This window comes from Notothenia rossii (genome assembly GCF_949606895.1).
Source record: "Notothenia rossii genome assembly, chromosome: 7".
NCBI classification, from domain to species: Eukaryota; Metazoa; Chordata; class Actinopteri; order Perciformes; family Nototheniidae; genus Notothenia; species Notothenia rossii.
The window spans coordinates 74,979,714-75,006,784 of record NC_136905.1 but is presented as its reverse complement, the minus strand read 5'-3'; the positions used below and the strand labels follow the sequence as shown (position 1 = coordinate 75,006,784).

Sequence of the window (27,071 nt, the reverse complement as noted above, 5' to 3'; positions counted from 1 at the left end):
AAATAAATTAGGCCTAATTCACCTTGAAAAATAAAATGTCCTTTGGAAAAAAGAGCAGTGGTGCTGTTTCAAAGAGCAAAGGTCCTGCATTTATTCAGCGGGTCTGTAGTTTAGATCCTCAGCAACTGAACAACATTGATTGTAATCATGGTTTACCACTTCATTGAAACAGTTCCTTTGATTGCTCCCACAGTATTTCATCTGAATATTATTTGACCGGTTGATATAGGCCTACTGTAACTGCTTTCTTGTTCTGTCCACCCAAACCTAAAAAAAGAGCACTCCTTCTCCGAAAGACTTCAGGAAAACTAAGTGGCCTTTCATCTCCGGAGCAATACGTTAATTTCACTTGTCAACAAACTCTACCTAGATGTACTTAATTTTAGGTTTGCTCAGTGGCTGTTCAGGAAAATGTGTGCGCAGAGAGAGAAAATTGAGAATTGTATCAAGTAGCAGATATGTCTTCCCTCATACAATAGCCAGTGCTGTTTGTTCTTACTTACCTGGGGCTTTCGTCTCCAGTGTGTCGGAGCGAGACGCAGCCGGTATCTGTTCTCCACGAGTAAGGCTCCAGCACAGAGACACATTGTCCAATGCTTTTTTAATTAAAGACCCTGGGTTAAAACTCTGTGCCAGGTGACCTGAACTGCTCCCGGACTACGTGTGTCTGCCACTATTCCTCCTGTGATACGTCTCAGTGGGTTATAGAGGGGGGAAATGCTATACTGCTATCATGAGATGGAGGAAGGATTATCCACTAAGGACTTCAACTTAAGAGGAGGGGACATTGGAGTAATGTAATGTTTTCTTCCTTCCACATCCAGCCCACCTCCTTCATTCTCCCACCTTTTACCCTCTCTCCTCTTCTTTCTCCCTTTCTCTCTCAGGACCAGGTTACAAGAGAGGGAGGGTTATAGCTGAGTGACTTTTTGTTCCTATGATATCCACCTGCTCTTCACCTGTGTTGTATTAGAGAGATTGTCCCAAGCAGGTTTTCTACCAGAGCCAAAATGGATCGTCTAGAGAGAAGACTGACGGTTGCTTTCCTCCTCCTCCTGCCTCTTCTGTCCATAAGCTGTGCTGCACATCAAAAAACTACAGGTACAAAACAACCTCAACTTGCAGATTCAATACAAATGTTGGATACTTAACTTAACTTAGGTGCATGTTTAAATGTATGCTTCATGACACACTGAATAACACACTTGCAGATGCAGTGTTTGTTCTCTTCTACTGCTTTAATTTCCACTTAATTTTCAACTCAATTCCCCACTGTTTATTTCAGTCTCCTGGTGTGTATTGTCTGACGCTGAAGAGCAGAAGTGTCTAGATTTGGCCGGGAACGCCACAGCTCGGAATATTCGAGGAACTTTGGAATGTGTCCGTGGTGAGGACACCAAAGATTGTTTAGACAAAATCAAGGTACGCAAAGCAACTGGGATGGGAAATCATATTGATCAGTCTGCATTACACAACATGAATATTTCCCTTGATTACTCAAATCAGAAGTTCTTCAGGACTATTCTGTTTCTTTATTTGTTGTTGGTCGCATTTAGATATTCTTCAGAATCACCTATAATGATGTATCTATGGTCAAAGAGTACCAGATACATACTTTAAAATATGTGACCTATGTTCAACTGCACAGAACAAACAAAACAAATAGCTTCCATAGTTTTTGCAAATAAAGACAATAGTGTATATTTATTAATAATGACAGAATAAATGTGTCTTTGTCAGGATGGGAAGGTGGATGCAGCCTCCATGTTTGCAGATGACATCTACGCTGCCGGCCTCTGCCATGGCCTGGAGCTCGCTGCAGGAGAGTCCCACAACGGAGAGGGTAAGTCACAGGTTTGAGCTTTGCAGCAGGTAACACTGGAAGCACTAAAGCATCAGCACTTAACTATTATAAGTCTTGTAAGGTCATGGTTGTGCCTGAAAAGTTTGTTCAGGTTTATAGAGCCATATATAGAGACACATACTAGTATACATGGTTCATTGTTGATATGTTCTGGATATCTTTTTTTACTGTTTATACACATATATGCTGCACATATTTTATTACATTTTAAATCCACGTGCAATGCTTGTCTACATGCTGCTGTAACAAAAGAATTTCCCAAACTGGGATCAATAAAAGTTTATCTTATCTTATATACAGTGTGTAGACATTTAATTCTCAGAGTATAGCATCACTTTGTATTGTTATTATTCTCTCTCTTATCTTTCTCCAGATGGCTATAGCTACTACGTGGTGGCGATGGCCCGCCGCTCCTCCTCAGACCTGTCCCTGCTGGAGATGCATGAGCGCAGCTCCTGTCACCCCGGCATCCGCACCACCGTGGGCTGGACGGTTCCCATCGGATACCTGGTCAACACCTCGCAGATCAGCATTGGGGAGCAGTGCAACTTTCCCAGAGGTGAGACAGAGCAGGGCGAGGGGGAGGGGGGAGGTGAGGTGAAGCGGGAAAGGTGAAGGGGTGCAAGTGGAGTCGTGTGTCCGTGAGAAAGCTATATGAGAGGTTCAGAGGGAGGAGGCAGTGATGTGGAACCAAGAGTGAAGGGATGGAGGTAAGAGGAGACGAGAACAGTGCTTTTGTCTCTGTAAATCACAGTGTGTGTGTGTGTGTGTGTGTGTGTGTGTGTGTGTGTGTGTGTGTGTGTGTGTGTGTGTGTGTGTGTGTGTGTGTGTGTGTGTGTGTGTGTGTGTGTGTGTGTGTGTGGGTGTGTGGGTGTGTGTGTGTGTGTGAAGGGGGGGGTAACAATGAACAGACATATTGGAAAAGAGCAAGGAAGCAAGATGGAGAAAATCAATACATTTTTTTAAGGGTTCAACAAACCCGATGAACCTTAAATGAATTGATTCCACTTAGAAGTGTTGTCTTCATACCAAAAGGCTGATTTTGAGCTATATTGATTTTTAGAAACCAAAATGCATCCAAAGATGTAAAAAGTCAGCCGCAGGTTAACACTATTATTTCCCACAGTTCTTATAATGATTTTAACCAGTTGATTAAGAAAAATATTATACCTTTAATGAATAAAACTTTATGCTTGCTATACCCATTTATTCATTGTTTTAATAAGTTTGAGGCTTCGAGACACAGACAGGGTAGTATAGTAGTGTTGCTTTGTATTGAGAGATGGACCACCTCTTTTTTCATGTGATTCTTTGACAATAAAAAAAGGTAAAGAAAAATAGAATAATACCGAATGTATTTTTCAAAATGTGCTGCTTACTTACAGTGTTACCTCCAAAAAATATTCAGTCTTCACAATTCCAATTGTTCTAGCCTTCTTTTTCCACTTGTCTTGAATAGACTTTAAGTCATTTAGTGTAATTTGAGGGGAGTTGAGGATAAGTTAGAAGTGGCTAATTTGAGGACTGGCTTTTTAATTAAAAAAGGAATTATCCTCCTTTAGCCTTTTCCTATTATTCCTCTAACTCCTTCTTTGTCTTTTCCCCCAGCCGTTGGGAACTTCTTTGGTTACAGCTGTGTGCCGGGTGTTAAGGATGTGCAGCACGACCCCAAAGGAAACAACCCCAAGAACCTGTGCGAGGCCTGCATCGGAGACGACAACGACCGACACATCTGTGCAAACAACCCCCGAGAGAGACACTACGGAGAGTCCGGGGCGCTGAGGTAACACACCGATAAATATAAAAAAATTACACATCTAATGTAAATAGACGGCTTCAAAACATAACCACAACAGCAAAAATAAAAACTCAATCCAATACAAATTCCAACAGAATCAATCAAATGGCAATAAAATAGAAGCATTATACATTTAAAAAAAAAGAAGAAGATTATTCAAGTAAAATATAATATAATTGTGTATGAGATATACACAGTAAAGAAAAACTGCCCTTAAAAAAAGTTCTGTTTTAATTGGCACCCAAAGGTATAGTAATTGTTATGACCTCTGTCTCTGTGTCCCCCCAACTTTATTTCTAGTGGCATACTGTCTCCATAATGTAAAAATAGTAATTAAAGCAGCTTGTTTCATTGTAGCATACAGAGTAAAATAAATGAATGAAACAGTGTGTGTTTAAAGGTCTGTAGAAGTTATGAGTAACAGGCAAACCTGACTGCAATCACAACAAACCGTTTGGATAGTCAATTATTGCGTCCTGCAAGTTATTTTTTATTGTGATTGTGTATAGTTTGAGAGTCTAGACAATGACGTGATTGTTTTTACCACTGGTGCGGTATTGCTCATTAAAATGAGGCGCAGCAGTGAAGAGTGTTCGAGATGGGAATTAAAGCTGCTGAAGGGGCTGTTTTTCATTCTTAAATGACAAGATTAGGAGCAAAAGGGACTCTACTTATGATCTCCAGAGTCATACAAAAACCCATTTGCGGATTTAATCTGTATTCATCTATTTATAGAAACATCTGATTATTAACTGGGTGTTGTGCTTTTTCTTTCAGGTGTGTGGCAGAGAACCTTGGCGACGTGGCCTTTGTAAAACACTCAACCATCTTTGACAATTTGGACGGTAACTTGCATTTTATAGACTACTCCTTGTGATATCATTTTATAACTTAAATGATTTATTATGAGGTTAATTGCGGCCAGAAGAGAGAAAGACTGAGTGCTAATCCATGTTGAGACACAGGATGTCAGTGTTTCCCAATGTTTAAGAGCCATTTATAGTCTGCAAAATCCATAATGAACAGATTACAATGTGTATATGGTATAGAACATGTGTGTATTTGTGAGACAAAGACAAACAAAGAGAGTGATAAGCGTAAAATACAACATACGTGAGAAACAAATATCATACAGACACAAAGGGACATACAGTAGTTCATTTTTGTCCAGCAAAGTAAATGCCCTAATTCCTTGTTTGCTGCATCTGCTCCTCTGCTTTGGGCAACATCCAAAATTAATGGAGATCGTTATCACAGTCACGCTACACAGACTCTGCTGGTGCGGAGCCGAGAAGGAGCAGTTTGAAGCCGGCTCCACAAACACTGTAGCTGTTTAACGAAGCATGCTTTCTCATATGGTTCAGAAATGTCCGGAGTCAGAGTCATTAACAGAGGTCAAGAAAACACAGGAGGTCTGTGCTGCTGTCTGGGGGAAGAGAGAATAGCTTCAAGGTGGTTTATATTTTGCCTCTAATTATTTATTTGGATTAATCGTTTTTTGGTGCTTCAGTTGCCCAAACAAATCTCTAAATGTAAAATGTAAAAATATGAAGTCCACATTCCCGTCACATGCAGATTTAATAAGTAGTCTGAATTGCAAATGAATGAAGGGAGATGTTTCTAATGCATAGAAAACATCTGTTTGGACACTGTTGAGATAGCAATGTCTAAAGAAAAGTAAAATAAATATGGACTAAATGATGGACTTAAGTGCTTTTGTTATTTAATGTGCATTGTCCATTCTGTAATAAATAAATACAAATATATTTTGCTTGCAGATTAGAGCACTTAGGTAGCAAGGAGAGTACCATCAGTGGCAATACAGGCTGTAGGTGTGTGATTTAATCAATTGAGCTATAGGGAAACATGCATCGCTCTTTTATAAAGCTTGATAATCTCTCTTCTTATGCCCATATTCTCGCAACAAGAGAGCCCTGTAAAAGGGTCTTTAATATGTACTTGATGGCCACTTGCATATTATGCTATACTAAAAAAGGCAAGAGACACAAAAATAGCCTAAAGCTGCAGGTCCCTGACAAAAGGTCCTCACCAGCTGATGAAGAGCTAAGCAAATGTAACATTATCTAAGATTCATGCTTTACTTTAAACTTCCTAAAACAGGACAGGGCAGGAGAGAGCAAACAACCATGGCCTCATATTATATCCTATTAGCTTCTACACAGTGGATGTGTCATTTTTGAGCAGCCACCGTTTTTTCTCTTATGGATTTTTCAATGAATTGCATTGTTTGCCAGTTGTGTGTGAATGCATGAACGGGTGCAGCTGCTTTGCTAATGCAAATGCCTTTTGGTCAAGGTTAGTGAGCCGGTAACCTTTGCAGTTGACAGTAGGCCAATGATCAGGCTCTGTGATCTTATTCCTTACATTTATATTCTTGTGCTTTTGATTACAGCGAGGGTTAAAAAAAAACTCAGAACTCTTGACATAGCCCACACATTATCTGGAGGATGGAGTTTAGCGGGTGGTCATTGAGCGTTACTTATGAATAAAAAAATGTATTTGTTGTAGGAATAACAATATACATCGTGTCCTTTTCATTTCTATTTGAATATGTGATAAAGCTATTTGAGTACGAGTTGGTTGAATTTAAATCTGACACTGCTAACTCCTCCGGCTGCCCCCCAGGTAAGAACCAGGAGTCGTGGGCGCTGGATCTGGAGCAGGAGGACCTGAAGCTGCTGTGCCCTGACGGGACAGAGGCCAATCTGGACGAGTTTGAGCATTGTCACCTGGCAGCTGTCCCCGCCAACGCTGTGGTGGTGCGCGTGGAGGACAAATGTCGGGTCTGGAAGTTCCTGGAACGTTTACAGGTGTGTGTGTGTGTGTGTGTGTGTGTGTGTGTGTGTGTGTGTGTGTGTGTGTGTGTGTGTGTGTGTGTGTGTGTGTGTGTGTGTGTGTGTGTGTGTGTGTGTGTGTGTGTGTGTGTGTGTGTGTGTGTGTGTGTGTGTGTGTGTGTGCGTGTGTGTGTGTGTGTGTGCGTGTGTGTGTGTGTGTGTGTTAGGAAAGAAATTGAATGAGCTGTGTATATGTGTGTTATTCTCCAGATATGTGTTTGTGTCTGTCTCATATCTCTGTGGAGTCTGTGTTATCGATCAGCTCCTCTCAGAGCACAGGTTTCTGCTTCACTGTCATCCGTCTTCCTTCCTTGAGTGCGTGTGTGGGAGACGCCAGGCTGACTGATATGTCCTCTGCTGATCCCTGGCTACACACACACACACACACACACACACACACACACACACACACACACACACACACACACACACACACACACACACACACACACACACACACACACACACACACACACACACACACACACACACACACACACACACACACACACACACACACATACACACACACACACACACACACACACACACACACACACACACACAGAGTACGCCAACGCACATCAATGCATGCCTTCATGCATTAACGTCCTCTCTCCTGCAGAATGCGTTTGGCAATGCCAACGAGGGGTTCCGCCTGTTCAGCTCAGCAGGGTACGGAAAATCCAATGTGCTTTTCGATGATGACACCCACCACCTGCAGAGGGTTGTGGGTAGTTACACCTCCTGGCTGGGCCCCACTTACACCACCGTGCTGCAAGCCTTCGAGTGTGAGGGTAAGAGTGATGGTGTCTCTATGCTCTATGTTTACGTGGATCTTCAAATGAAGTATGTGGCTAAGTGGTTGGAGGTGTGTGTTTTCCTTTTGTGTTTGTGTGTGTGTTCAATGCAGCTGCTTTCTTTCCAACAGGCTTCTGCTGATGGAGCTGGAGGAAGACATCCAGCGCCTCAACCTCAACCCCATTCCTCTGATTCTTCCTGTTCTGCCTTTCCCACTCTGTCTCGCCATCTCTTATCCTCTTTGCTTTGTTTCTTGTTTTTTCTCTCTGCATTTCAACATCCATTTTCTATGATTACGTCCTCCTGAAACCTAGTGGAGGACATTGTTAAGAGAGGATCATATCCTTAGAGAACTCCCCAAAGTGTCCCCAAAATTGAATATAGGTCTTAAAAGGACACGGAGAAGAAAGGGTGAGAATATAAAAATAATGAAATAGAAAATGTTACGTTTATTAGTGTTGTTGTAGTTGTTTTTGTGTTTGAAGCATATTCAAAAGAGAAGATTTGGGTACAATTACCCCTTAATATAAAAATGTAAACCCATAATATCGATTTCAAAATACAAAATAACTAAATGTTCCTACCCTGTGTGTATGTCAGGGAATTGCGTACTTTTTGTTGCATTAGTCTAAGTGTCAGTACCACCCCTACACCCCCACCCTCCCAACACAGGGTCTGTCTCTGGCACTGAACAACTGGGTGCTATTAACTTTGAGCTTTGAAGTCTCAGTTACTGTTTGTGTGTGTGTGTGAGTATATACTTTTTCCCACAGCCATTATTGCCCTAATTGGCATCCTGGCATATCATACTGTTTGTGTGTAAGTGAGAAATAGTGTGAGTGTGCATGTATGTTTATGTGAGTTGGTCAGAGTGCTGCTTCCCCATGGCTTGCATAGCTTAGGACTTTGGATCACTGCTTTCTGACGGCTGTGCCAGCTCTCAGTGTATTGTTACACTTTAGGAGAAACTAGATTAGGGCTTGGGTTGTCTCCAGTGACCCCTGAGTGTTTCTTTTTTTAAGCTTTGATTATTTCCTTATTTGTTACAGTTAAAACTTTCAAAATGCAGTCTTGAATACCCACTTTGTCTGTCCTGCTTTAACGCGTAAAGGAATTTGTGGAATCCTGTTGCAATGTTTCATTTATATTTTAAGAAAGCTAATATTAGCGAGACGTTTACTATGAAAGAAGTGACTAACAGGAGTATGTTTGAGGCTGGTACAACATGGAGAAATTAGTCAGTGCAGTGCAATTGTCATGAAGAACAGAATAACTGAATTAATGTACTATGAAGTAATGGTGATTTTCAAAATAATCCACTTATTTGTCTGATAATGTTTAAGGAAGTGTAATTAAAGATTCACGGTTAAATCACCAGCGTGCTTAAAGCCCCACTTGACCTACAGAATCATGTACTGTAAAATGTATAACGGACTGTAATTATGGGCTTAAGCTGTCGTCTCCATCTTTATTATTTCTCTTGCGTTCTGCACCAGAGCTCGGCAATAAACTGATAAATCAGATTAAGTTCTCCTCGTCAAACTGTGGTTTTTAACCTCATCTTACTGAATCCAATGAGTTAGAACCAATACAACAGATACAAATACATTAAAGTATTTACAGTGTTACTGTACTCTTTTTTTGAAAGAAACTAATGCTCTATTCTAAATAAAACACTGCCAGGTTTCTGTATGTGTTACATTTTGGCTCTTGATGGCAAAAAACTCCCCAAGTGTGAAGGTGGAAGATGGAAAACGCCACAGGAATTGAAAGAAGTGATATATTGCACCTAATTTGCAAAGGGCGTTCCTGTTGTACTCATTAAACTCTGGTTTGTACCAATGGTGCCGTTTCTACTGCTGTCCAACACGCTTCAAATATTGTAAATAAATACTCCTCACAGCTTGAACATGGAGTGCTGCAAACCTTCTTTTTTCTCCACCAATGAAATGAACGATGATAAATGTAATAATCCTCTTTGGTCTTTTCTAACTGACTTCTAATTATCCTGAAACAGCTACATGATATCTGTGTGGAAATGAATTATGCTTGATATCATCGCTCTCAGTCCATCTCACACTCTCGCTCTCAGTCTGTCTGCCTCTCCCACACACAAAAACACACACACACACACACACACACACACACACACACACACACACACACACACACACACACACACACACACACACACACACACACACACACACACACACACACACACACACACACACACACACACACACACACACACACACACACTAAGAAATGGGCTGTTTGCTCCCTCTAATCCATTTGGGAAAGGAAGGAGGGAAAAGGGGGAGGGATAAGGATGTAGAGAATTTGAACAAAAGGGAGGTCACACACACAAAGACCTGCATACAGAGACTCAGGTGTTCACTCAGGTGGAGAGAAGCACCTCTCTGGTAGACAGGTGAACCGGGGACACAAGACCATCATAGGTGCTCCCCAAGCAGAGATGTAAATGCTCCAAATGCCCCTGCTGGCACTGCCTCACATCTTTCACAACATTAATCCTTAAGAGGAAGTCTGTGTCTGTGACGGAGTGGTATCATTTAGCAGCGAGCAGATACTGTAGATGAAACTGCATTGCAGTAGAGTGCTGCAATCACTCTCAATCCTCAGCTCTCTGGCTAGCCATTTCGCTGTAATGCACAAATGAAAGCAACTAATGTGGCCTCAATATGGCCCTCTCAACCTCCAGGCGTGGGTTTGTGAGAGAGGAAGTTGTGAAATACCAGTGGTGGGAAGTAAGTAGTAATGTAATAATTTTGCACTTATATAAAAACCGCAAAAAAAACAGATAACAAAAGTGAAAAAGGACTGAGGGGAAGAGATGAAGAAACTATACTATGAGTCCCCCAAATTAAAAGTAAATAAAGTTATATAGAAATAATAAACTAGTCAAAAAAAAATACACATACACAATGCATCTGGCAAACTTTCCAAGGAATTATAGTTCACTGTTATACAATTAACCATCCGAATAAGAGTAGGTCAAATTAGCATCTTTTGACCAATTTGTGTACACATTTTCGTTTATGACACTTCACTTCTACCACTTCTACTCTTCCTAAATGACATATTTGGCATTTATCTGACATACCATTTACTTTTAAATGACTTATTGCTGCAGTTGTACATGACTACCTTCACATTGAAAAAACCTATATCACTATGTTGCTTGCCATCAAATGAATGATATGGCATATTGTGCTTACAGTAATAAGCACTACTGATACTTGATGACTGAAATAGTTCTTTATATATTGTAGTATCAAACTCTGGAAAGGTCTAGTTTGCATAAAGAGCACCGACATTTTGCTTTTCAACATCAAAGGTGTAGTCATTTTTCCTTTTCCAGAATCACTTAGTCTACATTTGACTTTAACCTAAATTGAGTGTGTGAATACTTAGTCCTGTCACTGTGGATGCTAATATTTCTATGTACAGTTGCAAGAAAATGTGAACCCTTTGGAACTACCTGGATTTCTGCATAAATTGGTCATAAAATGTGTTCTGATCTTCATCTAAGTCACAACAATAGACAAACACAGTCTGCTTAAGCTAAAACCACACAAACAATATGTTTTTATTGAACACACCATGTAAACATTCACAGTGCAGGGTGGAAAAAGTATGTGAACCCTTGGATTTAATGACTGGTTGACCCTCCTTTGGCAGCAATAACCTCAACCAAACGTTTCCTATAGTTGCATATCAGACCTGCACAACGGTCAGGAGGAATTTTGGACCATTCCTCAGTTCAGCAATATTCTTGGGATGTCTGGTGTGAATCGCTCTCTTGAGGTCATGCCACAGCATCTCAATTGGGTTGAGGTCAGGACTCTGACTGGGCCACTCCAGAAGGCCTATTTTCTTCTGTTGAAGCCATTCTGTTGATTTACTTCTGTGCTTTGGGTCGTTGTCCTGTTGCATCACCCATCTTCTGTTGAGCTTCAATTGGTGGACAGATGGCCTTAAGTTCTCCAGCAAAATGTCTTGATAAACTTGAGAATTCATTTCTCCGTCGATGATGGCAATCTGTCCAGGCCCTGAGGCAGCAAAGCAGCCCCAAACCATGATGCTCCCTCCACCATACTTCACAGTTGGGATGAGGTTTTGATGTTGGTGTGCTGTGCCTTTTTTTCTCCACACATAGCGTTGTGTGTTCCTTCCAAACAACTCAACTTTGGTTTCATCTGTCCACAGAATATTTTGCCAGTAGTGCTGTGGAACATCCAGGTGCTCTTTTGCAAACTTCAAACATGCAGCAATGTTTTTTCTGGACAGCAGTGGCTTCCTCTATTTTATGACCAACTTATGCAGAGATCCAGGTAATTCCAAAGGGTTCACATACTTTTTCTTGCAACTGTATAAAAGTATGTGAGGATGCGGTGATAATGTGTGTGTGCGTGTCATCATCTTGCGTGTGTGTGGGTGTCTTTATCTCCAATGGCACGGATGACGGCACGGGACGGGGGACAATTTGACCGGAGGGTGCGAGGCGAGAGCGGCAGAGAAGAGAGGGATGACAGTGATGGAGGGAGATAATAGAGAAGAGTGACAGGTAATCCATCAGAGGCGTTACTGTCATTATTCAATTACCACCCATCCTTAGCACTTCTGATAACCCCAACACACGCACACACACAGGCTACACACCCACCGGTGCAGGCAGTGGGAAGTTGCATTGAAGAAGCTGATCTTCGTACACAAGGTGGGTTTGTACTGTGTGGGTGGGGAGGTGAGCCGGGACACTTGGCACTGATTCTTTATATGCTTTTAGTGCAGCAGACCCTTAAATCTCCACTGCTTCCTCTCTCATGCCCTCTACTCCCTGCTCACTTCTCCCATCATTCACTTTTACTTCATCCTCATCTCCCTTCCCCTTTCGCCTCTCTCTCTTTCCTTCTCTCTCCATCTCTAGTTCCCATTGTATCCCCATTTCCCTCTCCTCATCCTTTTCATTCTCCTCTTCTTCTTCTTCTTCTTCTTCTCCCTCTCTACAGTTCATTCCCTCTCATGAGCCCGGAGCCGATAAGGAACATGGAGTATGATTAGACGCCAGTGACACCAGGCTTATCTCTCTGCTCCCATAACGCTCCCCACGCTCCACACACACACACACACACACACACACACACACACACACACACACACACACACACACACACACACACACACACACACACACACACACACACACACACACACACACACACACACACACACACACACACACACACACACACACACACACACACACACACACACTATGGCTATCAATCCTAAATATGTTTTGAACACCAGTTTGTGTGATGGCACATGTTGGCTCCATAATGACACACGAGCCGGGTGACAAATGGCCGTGAGCTGCAGATTGTTTGCGTGTGAAGTGGTGTGTGTGGTGTGTGTGTGTGTGTGTGTGTGTGTGTGTGTGTGTGTGTGTGTGTGTGTGTGTGTGTGTGTGTGTGTGTGTGTGTGTGTGTGTGTGTGTGTGTGTGTGTGTGTGTGTGTGTGTGTGTGTGTGTGTGTGTGTGTGTTGGGGGGGAGGGGATGTTTATGCATTACAGTAGTTTTTGAGAGTGAGTGTGACATGAGGGTGCATGGCTCACTGCCTTTCACTGAGAGTTTTAGGCACCGATCACTAGATGGCACTGTCTCCTCAGCAGCACATCCGTCATGCCTTTCTCATCTCCAATAGAGAGTGTGATGCCACGGGGGTGTTTCTGCAACCCCCTCCCCTAATTTCCTCTCATATCTTCTCTTTCCTCATTTCTGTACTCCTCCTTTATGCCTTCTCCTTATCCTATCATCTCTCCACTCTTTATATCCTCTCCCCTTAATCCGTCTTTTTCACATCAGTCTTCCCTTTTTCGTTTTCAACATTATTTCCTTTACTCATCATACCTATTTTCTCTTTCCTTTTTTATTTGTTCAGGTCTTTGTGTCTCTTCTCCTATTTGTATCTTCTCATTTCCTCATGTCCTCCTTTTTCCAGCTCTTCCCTTCTTGTGTTCTTCGCATCTGCCATTTTCCCCTCTTTCACTGGAAAAACTGAAACGATGACTTTAATAAAATGTATTGTGAACACATTTCTCATAACTGTATTAGGTTAGGTCAGTGGTTCCCAAAGTGGGGGGCGTGCCCCCCCTGGGGGGCGCAGCAGAGGCATGGCAGGGGGGGTGCGAGAGACCAGGAGGAAAAATGGTTATTAAAAAAATAAATATATAAAAAAAATGAATAATATGATACAGTACTATAACGTCTGGGTCTCTGTGTTTCGTTAAAGCTCGGCTCTGTGTGTGTGTGTGGAACGAGCCATTTTGTGTGCGTGCGTGAGCGAGAGAGAGAGAGCGCACCGGTACCGGAGATCGTAGTGTTTAGCTTCTGGTGCTAGCGAGCTACGCTAACGGATATAAGGAGTTTTTTCAACAACAAGGTGGAGGAGAGTCCTCTCCTGTCAGACTGAGAGACTCAGTGAGCTAAAGGACTCTCAGTGTTTAGATAGTTAACTTAGACTAAGTTATCTCAGTGGGTCTCAAACGTTTTGGTCACCATTAATGTAAACAATTATTTGCGAAGCACACGTTTATATGATCATTATTGTTCTAAAAAAATAAGAGAATAAATGAAAAACAGGTATGAAATACTATATGGAAGTAAAAAAAGAATAAAGTTTAAAAGGGTGATTTGTAAAATATCCATAAAGAAAAAGTAAATCTGTTTCATATGGGTGTTGAGAGTGGTATCCATAGATCTCTTAATTTTGCTCTCAAAGTGCACCAGATTGATGCTTTTAACTTCAATATTTAAAAATAAATCTTCCCGGGGGAGCATGCCCCCGGACCCCCCTATGTGAGGTCCACACACCACCTATAAAAATAGCACTTTACCCCTGCTTACACTTATATAGCCTCGAGCCTTCATTGTAACTGTCACACTGTGTATTTGCGTGGGGATTGTTGCAGTATATAATTCCACTGTATCGATCGTTACATTAATGACTGAAAAAGTTTGAGAATCACTGGGTTAGGTGAACGCAATAATATTACGTTTGAATAGAAAATATCAGGTTCAACTAAATATTATTGCTTCAACTAACCTTGCAGTTATTAGAAATATATTGACATAATACATTTAATTAAAGTCTACATTTCAGTTTTTCCCATTTAACATTTCTAATGTTTGCTTTTAATTTCTTTCTCTTCTTTTGAAACATCTCCTCTTGTCTCCGCTCCTCTAATTGTATATCTGTCACTTTTCTTTTCTCCTATTATCTCCCCTCTCCTCTTTTCTCTCCACTAATCCAAATTATTTTCTCCTCTCCTCCTTTTATGTAATCTCCTCTCCTCTCCTCCATGCAGTACCTCTGTAATGTTGTCAGGACATGCTCTCATTAATAACCTACACTCTGAGAGTCTTTGCTAGTGAAGCGTGAATTTTCGTTCGTTTGGGGATGAATAGAGGATGTTTCGCTATGTGCGTGCGTGTGTGTGTGTGCGTGCGTGTGTGTGTGTGTGTGTGTTTGTGTGTGTGTGTGGAGGCAGAAGACAGACGGACAGATTGAGAGGAAACACGACGGGTGGCTGGATGTACATGTGTTCCCTCACATTGTTTAATGGGGCTGGACCAGGTTGCGGTCTGCTGGCCCAATATGTTTTAAGTGTGTGTACAGTCGGTGGGCACATGGATCTGTGCCAGACGTCCTTGAGTTTGACCCTGTTAGGAACCTTGCCTTTGGGCATCCCATTACCCAGTGCTCATTACTGCTGTAGGCTCGCTCGCTCACACACACACACACACACACACACACACACACACACACACACACACACACACACACACACACACACACACACACACACACACACACACACACACACACACACACACACACACACACACACACACACACACACACACACACACACACACAAAGCCATCCTCTTGCACGCCAACATCCACCTCCAGTTACAGGTAGATTGCAAGTGCATTCCTGTGTGTGTGTGTGTGTGTTTGTGTGTGTGTGTGTGTGTGTGTGTGTGTGTGTGTGTGTGTGTGTGTGTGTGTGTGTGTGTGTGTGTGTGTGTTATCCAAGTCCAATCTCATACACGCTCTAGGTAAAAGAGCAATTTGTGAGCACCCCTTGTTGAACCTCATTAGAAAAAGGGTTATTTTAAGTGTCACACATCAACATGAAAGTTAGGGTAATGGCTGCACTCAGGCAATTAGTGGTGACGGGGGCAGGAAGTTAAAGGAAGTTAGAGAGTGAGAAGAAGTCCACGCAAGTATAACAAGGATGTGTGTGTGTGCAGCATGTGTGAATGTGTGTTAGATTTATGCTTTGTGTGCCACCTCTCTCCTGAACTCCATAAGGAGCCGACAGGTGTACGAGCCAGCTGGCTTGACACTGACTGATTCAGTGCTAATGCTCACACACACACACACACACACACAGACACACAGACACACACACACACACACACACACACACACACACACACACACACACACACACACACACACACGCACGCACGCACGCACACACACACACAAACACACAGGTAATGTATTGTGCAATAAGTGTTGTCTAACCTCAGCAGTACACCCGTTTTTTGCAGGGAGGCAGAAACAGAGAGGAGGGGGAGGAGGGGGAGGAGGGGGATGAGAGAGGGTGATTAAATAGTCTAGTTAGTCCACAGAGTGGTTGAGAACATTTAGAGTGTGGTCATTCATCAGTATAACACACACACACACACTCTACATATACACGCATATTGATTGCACACGTTATGTCTCTGCTTGGTGAACCAGAAAAACAGCACAAAAGTTACAAAAAAAGCCATATATGCACACATCACCCATACACGCACAAACACACACCAGGCACAAACACAATTTATCTCTAAAAACAGATGTATTTTCCCCCTTACCCGTTATAAGTGTGAACACTGGCTCATTAAAACTCTTCAAACTCCCTCCCACACCTCCCCTCCCAAACTCCATCTCTCTCATAAACGGACCGAACCCCTCACCGCTACAGAGGTTGGGAGAAAGAGGGAGAAAAGAGAGCGCCAGGGAGGATAAGGAGGTGAAACAGGTGGGCTGTCAAATGGGAGAAGATGAGGCAGGAAGAAAAAAAACAGGTGGATTGTCAGAGCAGACAGAATGAGGAAGCTACAGAGAGGATTTCTACAAATAGGATGAAGAATGAGCAGATTGGGGAAAAGACAGTCCGGGAAACAGAGAGGAGAAGCAGTTAAATAGGAAGGAAACAGAACTAGAAATGGTGGAGAGCACAAATTAACTGAGATAAAGAGGAAAGCAAAACCATAAAGGACAAACAGGGGAGAAAAGGGATGAGCAGCTATGGAGGGAAAGTAGTAAGCAGGAGAAAATAAGAAGAAAAGCGGCAAGATGGTGAATAATGGGGTAATAAAGGTTACGGAAGAAGACATACAAAAATGATGTATGGAGGAAAGATGAGGCGTTTAGTTGGCGATTAGTAAATGGGATGAACTGGGAGGTAAAGGAGAAGAGGCAAGGACATGCTCAGAGAGAGGAAACAGATGAGCAGCAATTTCTCCTTCTGCTCTCAGTAATTCCTAAAGTAAGTCCCTTGTTATCAATGTTTAGTTTTAATCTTCAGCCTAACAGTCTTTTTCATTATCAGGATAATGCCGCTTATTACCTCTTCATCGGCAGGACTATTATGATGGATGTGTTCCAATCAACCCCGGCATTAATACGATCAGCGTGGACATTAGCGCAATCAGTCAGCACGCGGCTGATAATAACTCATGATTGTTGTGATTTAGTCCCAATGCCACGACAGCTGGAGCTGCATTTAAGGACCATTAGTTACACAGAGATGGCAAGAGGGGAGGGGGGGGGAGAGGAAGGAGAGAGCATGGGAAGGAAATGCTGGAGAAGAAAGTGAGAGAAGATGGAAAGCTAGGAGGGAGGAGAAAATTAGAAAGTGAGAAGGATGGGGCGGAGCTGAAAGACGAAAACAAATCATAACGCTTCATTCACAAGCGTGTTTGGATTCAATTCCTGGAGTGTTTGCTGCTTTACTGTAATGAGGTTCATTCGAGCAGGTGAGAATAATGACATTCAAACGAAGGCGGCTTCAAATAACGACAAAATGAATCCTGAAAATGCAGGTGTTGGTCGTCTTTCAGTAGAAAATGAGTTCTGTGGACCTTCATGGTTACAAAGGGGATTCTTGATTTCTATGCTCATCAAACCCTTCACCCCTTGTCCCATTTGCGATGTTTCTCCTCTCAATTATTCATGTTTTTCCTTTAATTTGCCATCCATTTGTACATCACATAGTCAGCATTTGCTCATGCTTCAAAGGTCTTGTATAACAAAATGAATCAAGGACAAACTAATGTGCATTTTCAGCTATTTTTTCATGCGTTCCACATTGCATCAGAAAAAGTAAATTATAGCTAATAGTCCTTCATGCTTTGCTCAAATCATAAGTTGTTTTCAAAATGCTCAATTAACCATTTGTGTCTCCTGTTTACAAGCTGTGGTTCACTTGTAATTGGGCAGCTTACACATAAAGATAATCACTGCCAATTTGCAAAAGAAGATAGTGGACTTTGTTTTTCTGCAGAGCTAATCTATCACTGCCCTACATCTACACCGAGCAAAGTGTGTGTGTGTGTGTGTGTGTGTGTGTGTGTGTGTGTGCTCGCGTGTGTGTGTGTGTGTGTGTGTGTGTGTGTGTGTGTGTGTGTGTGTGTGTGTGTGTGTGTGTGTGTGTGTGTGTGTGTGTGTGTGTGTGTGTTTGTGTCTGTGTGCAAGAACAAAAAAATGTTGCTCAGCAGTATCAAAGCTCATAGGCAGTGAACCCAAAAACTTTAGCTCTCCCGATAGCATTGACACTAGCTCCCATCGTGTGTCCCTCGCTGGGACGGGGGAGTGCGTTCGCAAGTGAGAAATGGGGCAGAATGAACAACAGGGTAGAAGCTATCTCACACAACTAGCATCAATATTAAATCAGACCACATCACCAGAGGACCAGATCAGTGTTGCTCACACACACACTCGCCAACGTCTATTACACAGTAAGTGGAGCACTCCTTATGAATATTACACACTTCTCTGTTAAAAGCTTTCTATCTGCGTGACATCGCTGGCAAGCTGCTCCACAGCTGTCAAACCGGTGCCGGAGAGTGAGAGAAAGAGGTTATGGAGGTACATGGTGTAACCATCAATAAGTGTGTGTGTGTGCGTGCGTGTGCGTGTGCGTGTGTGAGAGAGAGAGAGAGAGAGAGAGAAAGAGAGAGAGAGAGAGAGAGATGAAGGGGTTGGGGTGTTTTCTGTATGTATCTTGTCATCATCACACAGCTGTGAGAGACCAGTTAGACCTGAGAGAGATCCAGGGGAAGGCCGTGTGTGTGTGTGTGTGTGTGTGTGTGTGTGTGTGTGTGTGTGTGTGTGTGTGTGTGTGTGTGTGTGTGTGTGTGTGTGTGTGTGTGTGTGTGTGTGTGTGTGCGCGCAACAGAAACAGAAACATAACAACCATCTTGATTGAAGCGAGTTCATGAATACCTCACATGCATTCAATTCAGAGCAGTGCACGTGTGATTATTAAGTCATTGGTCTGTCCCATTTACAACATGTTTGCAGATGTGTGCAAAAAGCATGTCAGCTGTGTGTTGGCTAGGATTATAAATTGAAAAAGCAGTCATCCAGCTGTGTGCATATATCAACCCTGTCTACCAGAAACTACAATTATACACTACCAATTTATTTTTCTCAATTAAGGTGTGAAAGGAAACTTCATTCATCATCATCATGTTTTTTTGTGTGAGTGGTTCATAGGGCTTCTAAAGGAATTGTTCAACATTTTGGGAATTATGTTTAATTGCTTCCTCGCTGAGATTTTCTCATATAATTATGTGCAAGAAAGCGAGAAAGACAATTTCTCAAAATGCTGAATGTCTCTAAGATGTCTCCTCTTCTGGCAGGGAGAGTAAATATAATTTAAAAAATGCAACGGAGCTGCAGCTAAATGTATGGTGGAGGCATTTGGGATGCAGCTCACCTGAAGACATATTAGCACCAACCCGGGAAATTCACCTCAGGTATACTCAAATAGATCGAGAGAAGCTGTGATATGTTTTGTGGAGGGATGACAACCCCCCAGGCTGTGAAATAATCATTGCATATCACAGCCTGAAGTGGGTTTAATGCTTTTATAAGATAAGATAACAGTTATAAACATGCTCTATGTTGTACAGTATAAAAAAATAATGAGTTGTTCACAGTAAAATATGCACATGGCACACTACTGAGGCTGCTGCTAAGGAATGTAGGTTACACTCTCATTTCTTTTTTTTTTAGCACACGCTAGCATTATTAGGCAAGTGTTTTGCAATATAGTTTGCCTTTTTTTTTTAAAAGCCCTGATGGATGACATTTATAACTGCTTGTATAGGCTTTCCTTTTTTTGGTATCGGTGCAGGTGTGTTGCTCAGTCGATATTGGCCCACTTTCTGAGGCACCCAGATTTTAATTTTGAGGCTTATGTCTCTCATAGGAGGGAGTGTTTCTGCTGCGTTACTCCTTGTCTACATATTGTGGGCAACAACCTCTTCTTCAAGCAGCTATAAATGTTATTTAGCACTTTAATTTGAACTAGAGATGGGCACTGCACTATCTCCCTCGACCCTCCTTGGTTCTCAGTTTACACAGAACCTTAAATGTTTCTATTTTGCAGCATGTCAAAGCGAGCAAGTTTGAATTACTTTATATCTATTACCAGTGGTGTGCTCCCACTATGACCCTGATGCTAAGAAACCATGACAACACATTACACTAATGTATTTTTTCTTAACATGTTATGATACCATAAGTGGTATATGTTCATTATATCACGGCTACCCAATCACATTGCTTGGTTGATGCTAACCTTTGTATATCATGTGAAATATAGAGAGTTTTCCCTGGGAGCTATATTCTTAATCAACATTAAACTATTTTCTGCAACGGCTTGAACGTATCGGACCTTCATTTATATTATATTTTAATTAAACATTTTTCTTCTCATTAAATTGGGAGAAAACCTAATGAATTACTTAACTTAATGATCTTTCTTTCATAGTGTATTAGTAGTATATAAACATAGTTTTAAGGATACAAGGTTAACACACACACACACACACACACACACACACACACACACACACACACACACACACACACACACACACACACACACACACACACACACACACACACACACACACACACACACACACACACACACACACACACACACACACACACACACACACACACACACACACACACACACACACACACACACACACACACACACACACACACACACACAGAGAACATGCATGCAGCAACGACCTCAACCACGTACCTTTTACCCTTTAAATCAGCTTTTTACTAATGACGTTTTGAGCATAGCCCTCACAGGTGACTTTCCCCCACATTTTCTATTCTTGCACGGTCCAAATGTCCCCACATGCCTGTAAAAACACTTCTTATTCACACATACACACTCTCCCTGCTCCTCACCTCTCCTTGGCACCTCTCCTCTGAGGCCTCTGAAGGCAGCTGGCTGTGAGAGCAGCTCCCTGCTCTATTAAAACCAGACCTCATCTCATCTGCCATCTATTCCACTGTAAATATACTCTGTATGTTCACAATGTGCTCTGCTCTCCTTGAGTGCCTCGACCCGCCGTCCTCTCTGCACTGGCAGCGAGGCATATATTAGGTTCTTCAAGGCTGAGTATCCTTGAACCATTATAAAGTGCCTTTTTAGTGCTTCCAGTGCATATATCCAGCAGCTCAGAGCACTGAGGGAAAACGTGACCAAAGGACGTTTGACTCTTTATTAAAACGAGGGTACACTTTAAAAGACACACCATTTTAAATGTTCTGTTAAATTGACTCTCATGACAAAACAATGACCAATTTAAATTGTAACATTACAACTCAAGTACTATCTTTTGCATGTTTGACCATCATAACAACACGTTCAACCTACACTTAATGGTTTAGTTGCCTTTCTTTTAACTCCATTAGCCATTTCTAGTGTTGAAATCATATTCATTACAAGATTACTGTAGTTCCTTTCAGTACATTTCCTCAAAGCCTCCACCAGCGTTAAATCTATCTGATGTTACACTCTATAAATCCATTTAGCAGGATGAATACAATGACAAAAGGATGTGTCATCTTCATTGTGTGACTGTGGAAAATATATATAAAGACGTCATGCGATGAACATTAATACAGCATCCTATTTACCGGTCAGATTACACATTTTCTGTACAAGTAAAAATACACAAGAATTTGAACAATGAATAATCTTCAAAAGCAAGAAAAGGAAAACCACTTAAGACGTGCTGCATGTTCCTCATCACAGCATGTGTTCAATGTGTGCTGTTGGAGGAATCAGCATGAATCTGCATCAAAGGACAAGAGGGATACATATTTCATTTCATGTGAAAATACCAAAAACAATAAAAGATTCACTTTTCCTGCATTAATATGAGACCTTTTCCAGGATTTGTATTAAAAATGACTCAGCCACTGCGTTAGCCAGGATTTGAGAAATTCAGAGTTCCTAGAAAATCCAACCCTTACTCCGTAGAGCATGTGCCCAGACTCTGAGAAATATGTCCTCAGTGGTAGCTAGGACCCTGCTTTTAGATGTTTTGTGTGATACCAACCAACAGAACACTGATAGAAAACCCTCTGAAATAGGTTTAAAAGCTAAAAGAACACAGGTTGCATATCCTTTTCAGTGATGTGAAAACACAGGGGGAACTACAGCAATATATAAGTTATAAAACATTAATGTGACATCCTTGGAGCCTACATATGCTGATAGCTTAGTTTGTCCTGAAAAGAAAGATGTGTATTACTTGATTATGCTTTTCAGGGTTGAGGTTATTCAAGAATGTATACACAAAAAGACCAGGCAAAGCAAACGTATGAGAAGAGATTAGACCTCAGAGGTTAAGCAATAAGTGTAACTATATTTAAATCATGAAAAAAACATGCAGGCATGCCACAGTTGTTAGTAGTCATGCAGAAACATAGAGAGAGCCGCAAAACAGCTTTTGCAAACATCTGCTAAGTTTTACTCAATAATAAGAGGTTCCCAGTGGTTGGAAGGACTCACTTTGCAAACAGGTGTTCGCAGGAGGCTGTTACATTTACTGAAGAACATTATGTTAGCTTTGCAAAATGAAATGAAAAGACCCAATCTATTTCAAAAATTAACAAAAGCAGGAGCTCACAAGCCTTGGCACACAGTGGGAATAATGTGTGCATTTGATCAAACGAGAACAGTATCACCGATGTGTCTTTGACCAACATTAAGATAGGCAGAATACATCTACCGGTCTGATTAAAAGAAGAAAAAAAGTTATTCACGAATCTGTGTTAACATGAAACACATGTTTTGCTGATAGTAGGATGATTAATAGAAATGTTCACCTAAATGGTGGTACCAGACATTAGCTTCTCCTTAATCTCCTCTATCAGCTGGACAAATTACAACATCATATTGAATTGAAGGGGAGAGTGCTTCAGAGAGGTTGAGACTAATCTTATTTTACTAGGGGACATAAATCCTAGAGGTCTTCGGCCGTTCCTGGACTCATTCCCTGCAGTTTTAAAGGTTAAGAGCCCTCTATAAATAAGCAGGACACCACATTAAGTTTCTGATCAAGATGAGGATACACAAGACCCTTGAGCGCTGTTGGAAAGTGTCATGTGGCATAAATTCCCTGACTTAATTGACAGCGATTACTCTCTAATTAGTCCGCGGAGACAAAGAGGCGTGATGAGGGTGAACCATTTCTGTCAGTGTTAACCCAGCGATGCTGTCGTGGCGCTCTGAGGTGCAATCTACTTTTGTCACAGAGTGAACCACTTGTTTTTGGTGTGATTGCATGGAAACAACACTATTGTAAAACTGTCACACGTTTGCTTAATTAAGCCATTATGTGTGGAAATTCTATGTGATAACTGTATCTTTCAAATACGTTTTCTGTCTGTGTAACAATCCCAAAGGTATGATTGAGTGCCAGCGTGCATTATTGAGCCGAATTGTCCATTGTCCTGGGTTACACAGTCATTTGAACAAATGTTCCTTTAAATTGGGAAACGTATGTAGTTTTGTCAAATTGGCTACTGATTACGATTTTACAAAATAACTTCACCGCTGAGATCAGGGGACAAGGCAACACTGTCTCAACAGACTATGGAACAATAGTGGATGATAAACAACCCATCTGTTTTACTTGGGAGAGAAAATGAAGGCACATTTAAGAAATATTACACAATCTGTTCAACAAGTCCTTCAGCCCAAAGAACAGATTTGTTAAATGAGAATTTTACAATCTGGCAAACCAATCTTCAGGATGACATCATTTGACAGTGTTCTTCAAAACTTCCACTAATATGGACTCCAGGATACTCTGCAACTTCTACAGGTGCACCATTGAGAGTATCCTGACTGGCTGCATCACGGCCTGGTACGGCAGCTGCACTGCAGTCAATCGTAAGGCTTTACAGAGGGTGGTGAAAACTGCACAGAACATCACCAGGACGGAGCTGCCATCCATGGAGGACCTTTACTCCCAGCAGCTCAGGAAGAAATCCCTCCGGATTATAAAAGACCCCCATCACCCCAGCATCAAACTGTTCTGTCTGCTGCCGTCTGGCAGGCGGTACCGCAGCATCCGGACTAAAACCACCAGACTCAGGGACAGTTTCATCCCACAGGCAATAAGACTGTTAAACACCTGAACTGCTGAAACAACATCCATAACATTCATCTGCTACTTATATATCTACTTATACCTAATATATCATTCCAATAACTTGTATAGACTCTTATTGCACTATTTCAATATTTCACTTTTTAAAATTATTTTTCTTTTTGTATTTACTATTTACTTATATTTTTCAGTTTATCTGTGTTATTGTGTTGCACTGTTGGAGAAGCCTGTGACCTAAGATTTTCATCGGCATAACTACACTGTAGCTATGTTCGTGAACCTTGATGATTTGTAAAGCCATCTTCACACAGGATTACCATTACGGGACCTTATGTAATTTAGAAAGAAAGTCATGGCAAATTCATATTGGACAAAGACAATAACTGTAATAATAACAAATAACTAGAGGTCTCTACATAATACTAGTCACTTACCAATTTAACTAATGATCTTTTTCTGATTGGCCACTGGTAAAGGCTGGGCAACATATTTGACCCTGAAGGCAGTGTGAACAAGATGTGACACAATACTGACATCACCATATTTGACGCGGGGAACAAGCTAGCACACAGCTGCTTATCACTCGGGAATACGGTGCAACATTAACATTAATTTAGAGTCATGTACCAGGCCACCTGGTTCTGACAGACCTGCTGTACACCGGCTGGGTACAGCTGCATGCTGCCTCAGAAAACTTGACACTTGAGAGACTGTTCTGCTCTTCCCTCCTCATATTAGCTGTTAAATATTTTGGCTGCAACTCCCCTAAAGTTGCTTTTAGCAGAGCGCCTGTGGTACAGATTTAAAATTTGAAAACATAAAATGTAAAACAGATTAATTGAGTTGTAATTTGCATCTCCATTTATTTATCAAAATTTATCCGCAGGCACTCAGACAGACTGGTAAATTGAGAAAAACAAACAGACACACATAAGCTCTCTTCGGATCTCAATAAAACACACACACACACACACACATACACACACACACACTTCTGTTTCAACTCTCCTACGTTTCCTCCATCTCCCTGGTGGTGCTATCAATGGGGTGAATCTGTGTCTGTTCCCTGCAGCGCTACATGAGCTCCATCGCCTCGCCTGCATTGAGTGGCCTGTAACATGCAACACACACACTGAGGCCTTTACACTCACTCTGTTAGACAGTTAGCCTCAGACAGACGGAAAATCTATATGAAGAAGTGAGAGAGAGATGAAAGAGAACACCCTTAAACGCACTGTAGGCCATTTGCTTTGCCCATACCACACACACACACACACACACACACACACACACACACACACACACACACACACACACACACACACACACACACACACACACACACACACACACACACACACACACACACACACACACACACACACACACACACACACACACACACACACACACACACACACACACACACACACACACACACACACACACACACACACACACACAGGGTGATGATGATTATTATTACCCCTCTCCTTGTGGAGTTTTGTGCTGACCTTCCTTGTCCGTCCCCCAGTGCGCTGCTGCTGCTGGGGCTACTTGGTGGAACTAGCCAGAGGGCGCCAGGGGCCCGCTGAGGCCCTGTGATGGATGGACCACGCTTAGTTATGGAGAAAAAACTCAGTTGGTGTGGTACGTTTGCTTAGAATGGATGTCCAGTATGTCAGAGAGTGAGTGTGTGTGTGTGTGTGTGTGTGTGTGTGTGTGTGTGTGTGTGTGTGTGTGTGTGTGTGTGTGTGTGTGTGTGTGTGTGTGTGTGTGTGTGTGTGTGTGTGTGTGTGTGTGTGTGTGTGTGTGTGTGTGTGTGTGTGTGTGTGAGTCTTAGAAAGTGCATGTTTGAGGTGAAAGGAAGAAGTCAGGCAGTGATTTTGAAGTGTGTTATAACCTTGACCTCGCTTCTGGGCAGGATAAGGCCAAAGTCTCTGTGTGTGTGTGTGTGTGTGTGTGTGTGTGTGTGTGTGTGTGTGTGTGTGTGTGTGTGTGTGTGTGTGTGTGTGTGTGTGTGTGTGTGTGTGTGTGTGTGTGTGTGTGTGTGTGTGTGTGTGTGTGTGTGTGTGTGTGTGAGAGAGACTATAGCTGACAGGGTTTTAAAGGCCAGAGGATAATCTAACCTTGACAGAGAATATGTTGGACTTGAGCCAGCTTCATCTTCACCTTAATCCCCGAGCCTCGTATATCCTTCAACCAGACTCTGTAGAGACGATGGCATATTTCACTTTATGACCTGATCATATCTCTGAAAAATCTCCGCCATTACAACCCCAAAAGACCTCACTGAATATCCCCCCGAAGATTGTTCCGAGCCGGTCAGTGAGCAGCACTGCCCCTCTGGACCTGTTGATGGCACTATTGAGCTTCAGTGTCCTGCCCCTCTATCTCCAGTCATCAACAGTCAGATAAAGGCAGTAACAAGCACGGTGCAGCCCCCTCATACCAGGCTCCTTCTTCCCCTCCTGCCTCCCCCGGAGCTCTGATGGATGTGTTTGCCTGCAAAACTACTTATGAAACACTTAACAATAATAATGTTCTTATTTTTCATTCACTATTCTACAGAGCTTCCATTTAGTCACTCCAGCTTAAGCAGAAGGTAAATGACAAAAAAGCCACATTTGTCAAAGAATGTCATATAACGAATATAAATGGTTCAACATGCAAAACAATGAGTGCATTTATATTCTAATGGCAGCCGTGGGTGCAATGTAAACATTGGCGCTGCTGAATACATATGGATAGTAAAACTGAAGAATGGCTAAAAAGGAGAGGCATAAAAACAGAAGAGAGCAGCTGAAGGGAAAAATACTGAATGTGATGTGTAATTTGTCTTTTGTACACCCTTTGGCCAACCCAAATGTGCTTTTATCTATCAGCATGCACAGTTTTAAACATATGTATTTTCCCTGAAGAAAAAGTAACCTCAC

General features: G+C 42.0%; 1 protein-coding gene across 1 annotated transcript; it reads left to right on the top strand.

Annotated features, from left to right (window-relative positions):
• Positions 1-1,010: 1,010 nt before the first annotated feature.
• otomp (otolith matrix protein) lies at positions 1,011-25,740 on the top strand (the record flags this gene model as incomplete). The annotated part of the gene is made up of 9 exons (XM_079692847.1): positions 1,011-1,101; positions 1,286-1,422; positions 1,741-1,843; positions 2,238-2,423; positions 3,473-3,647; positions 4,440-4,507; positions 6,309-6,493; positions 7,143-7,314; positions 25,670-25,740. 9 exons carry the CDS (start codon positions 1,011-1,013, stop codon positions 25,738-25,740), a joined length of 1,188 nt encoding a protein of 395 aa, XP_079548973.1.
• Positions 25,741-27,071: the final 1,331 nt, after the last annotated feature.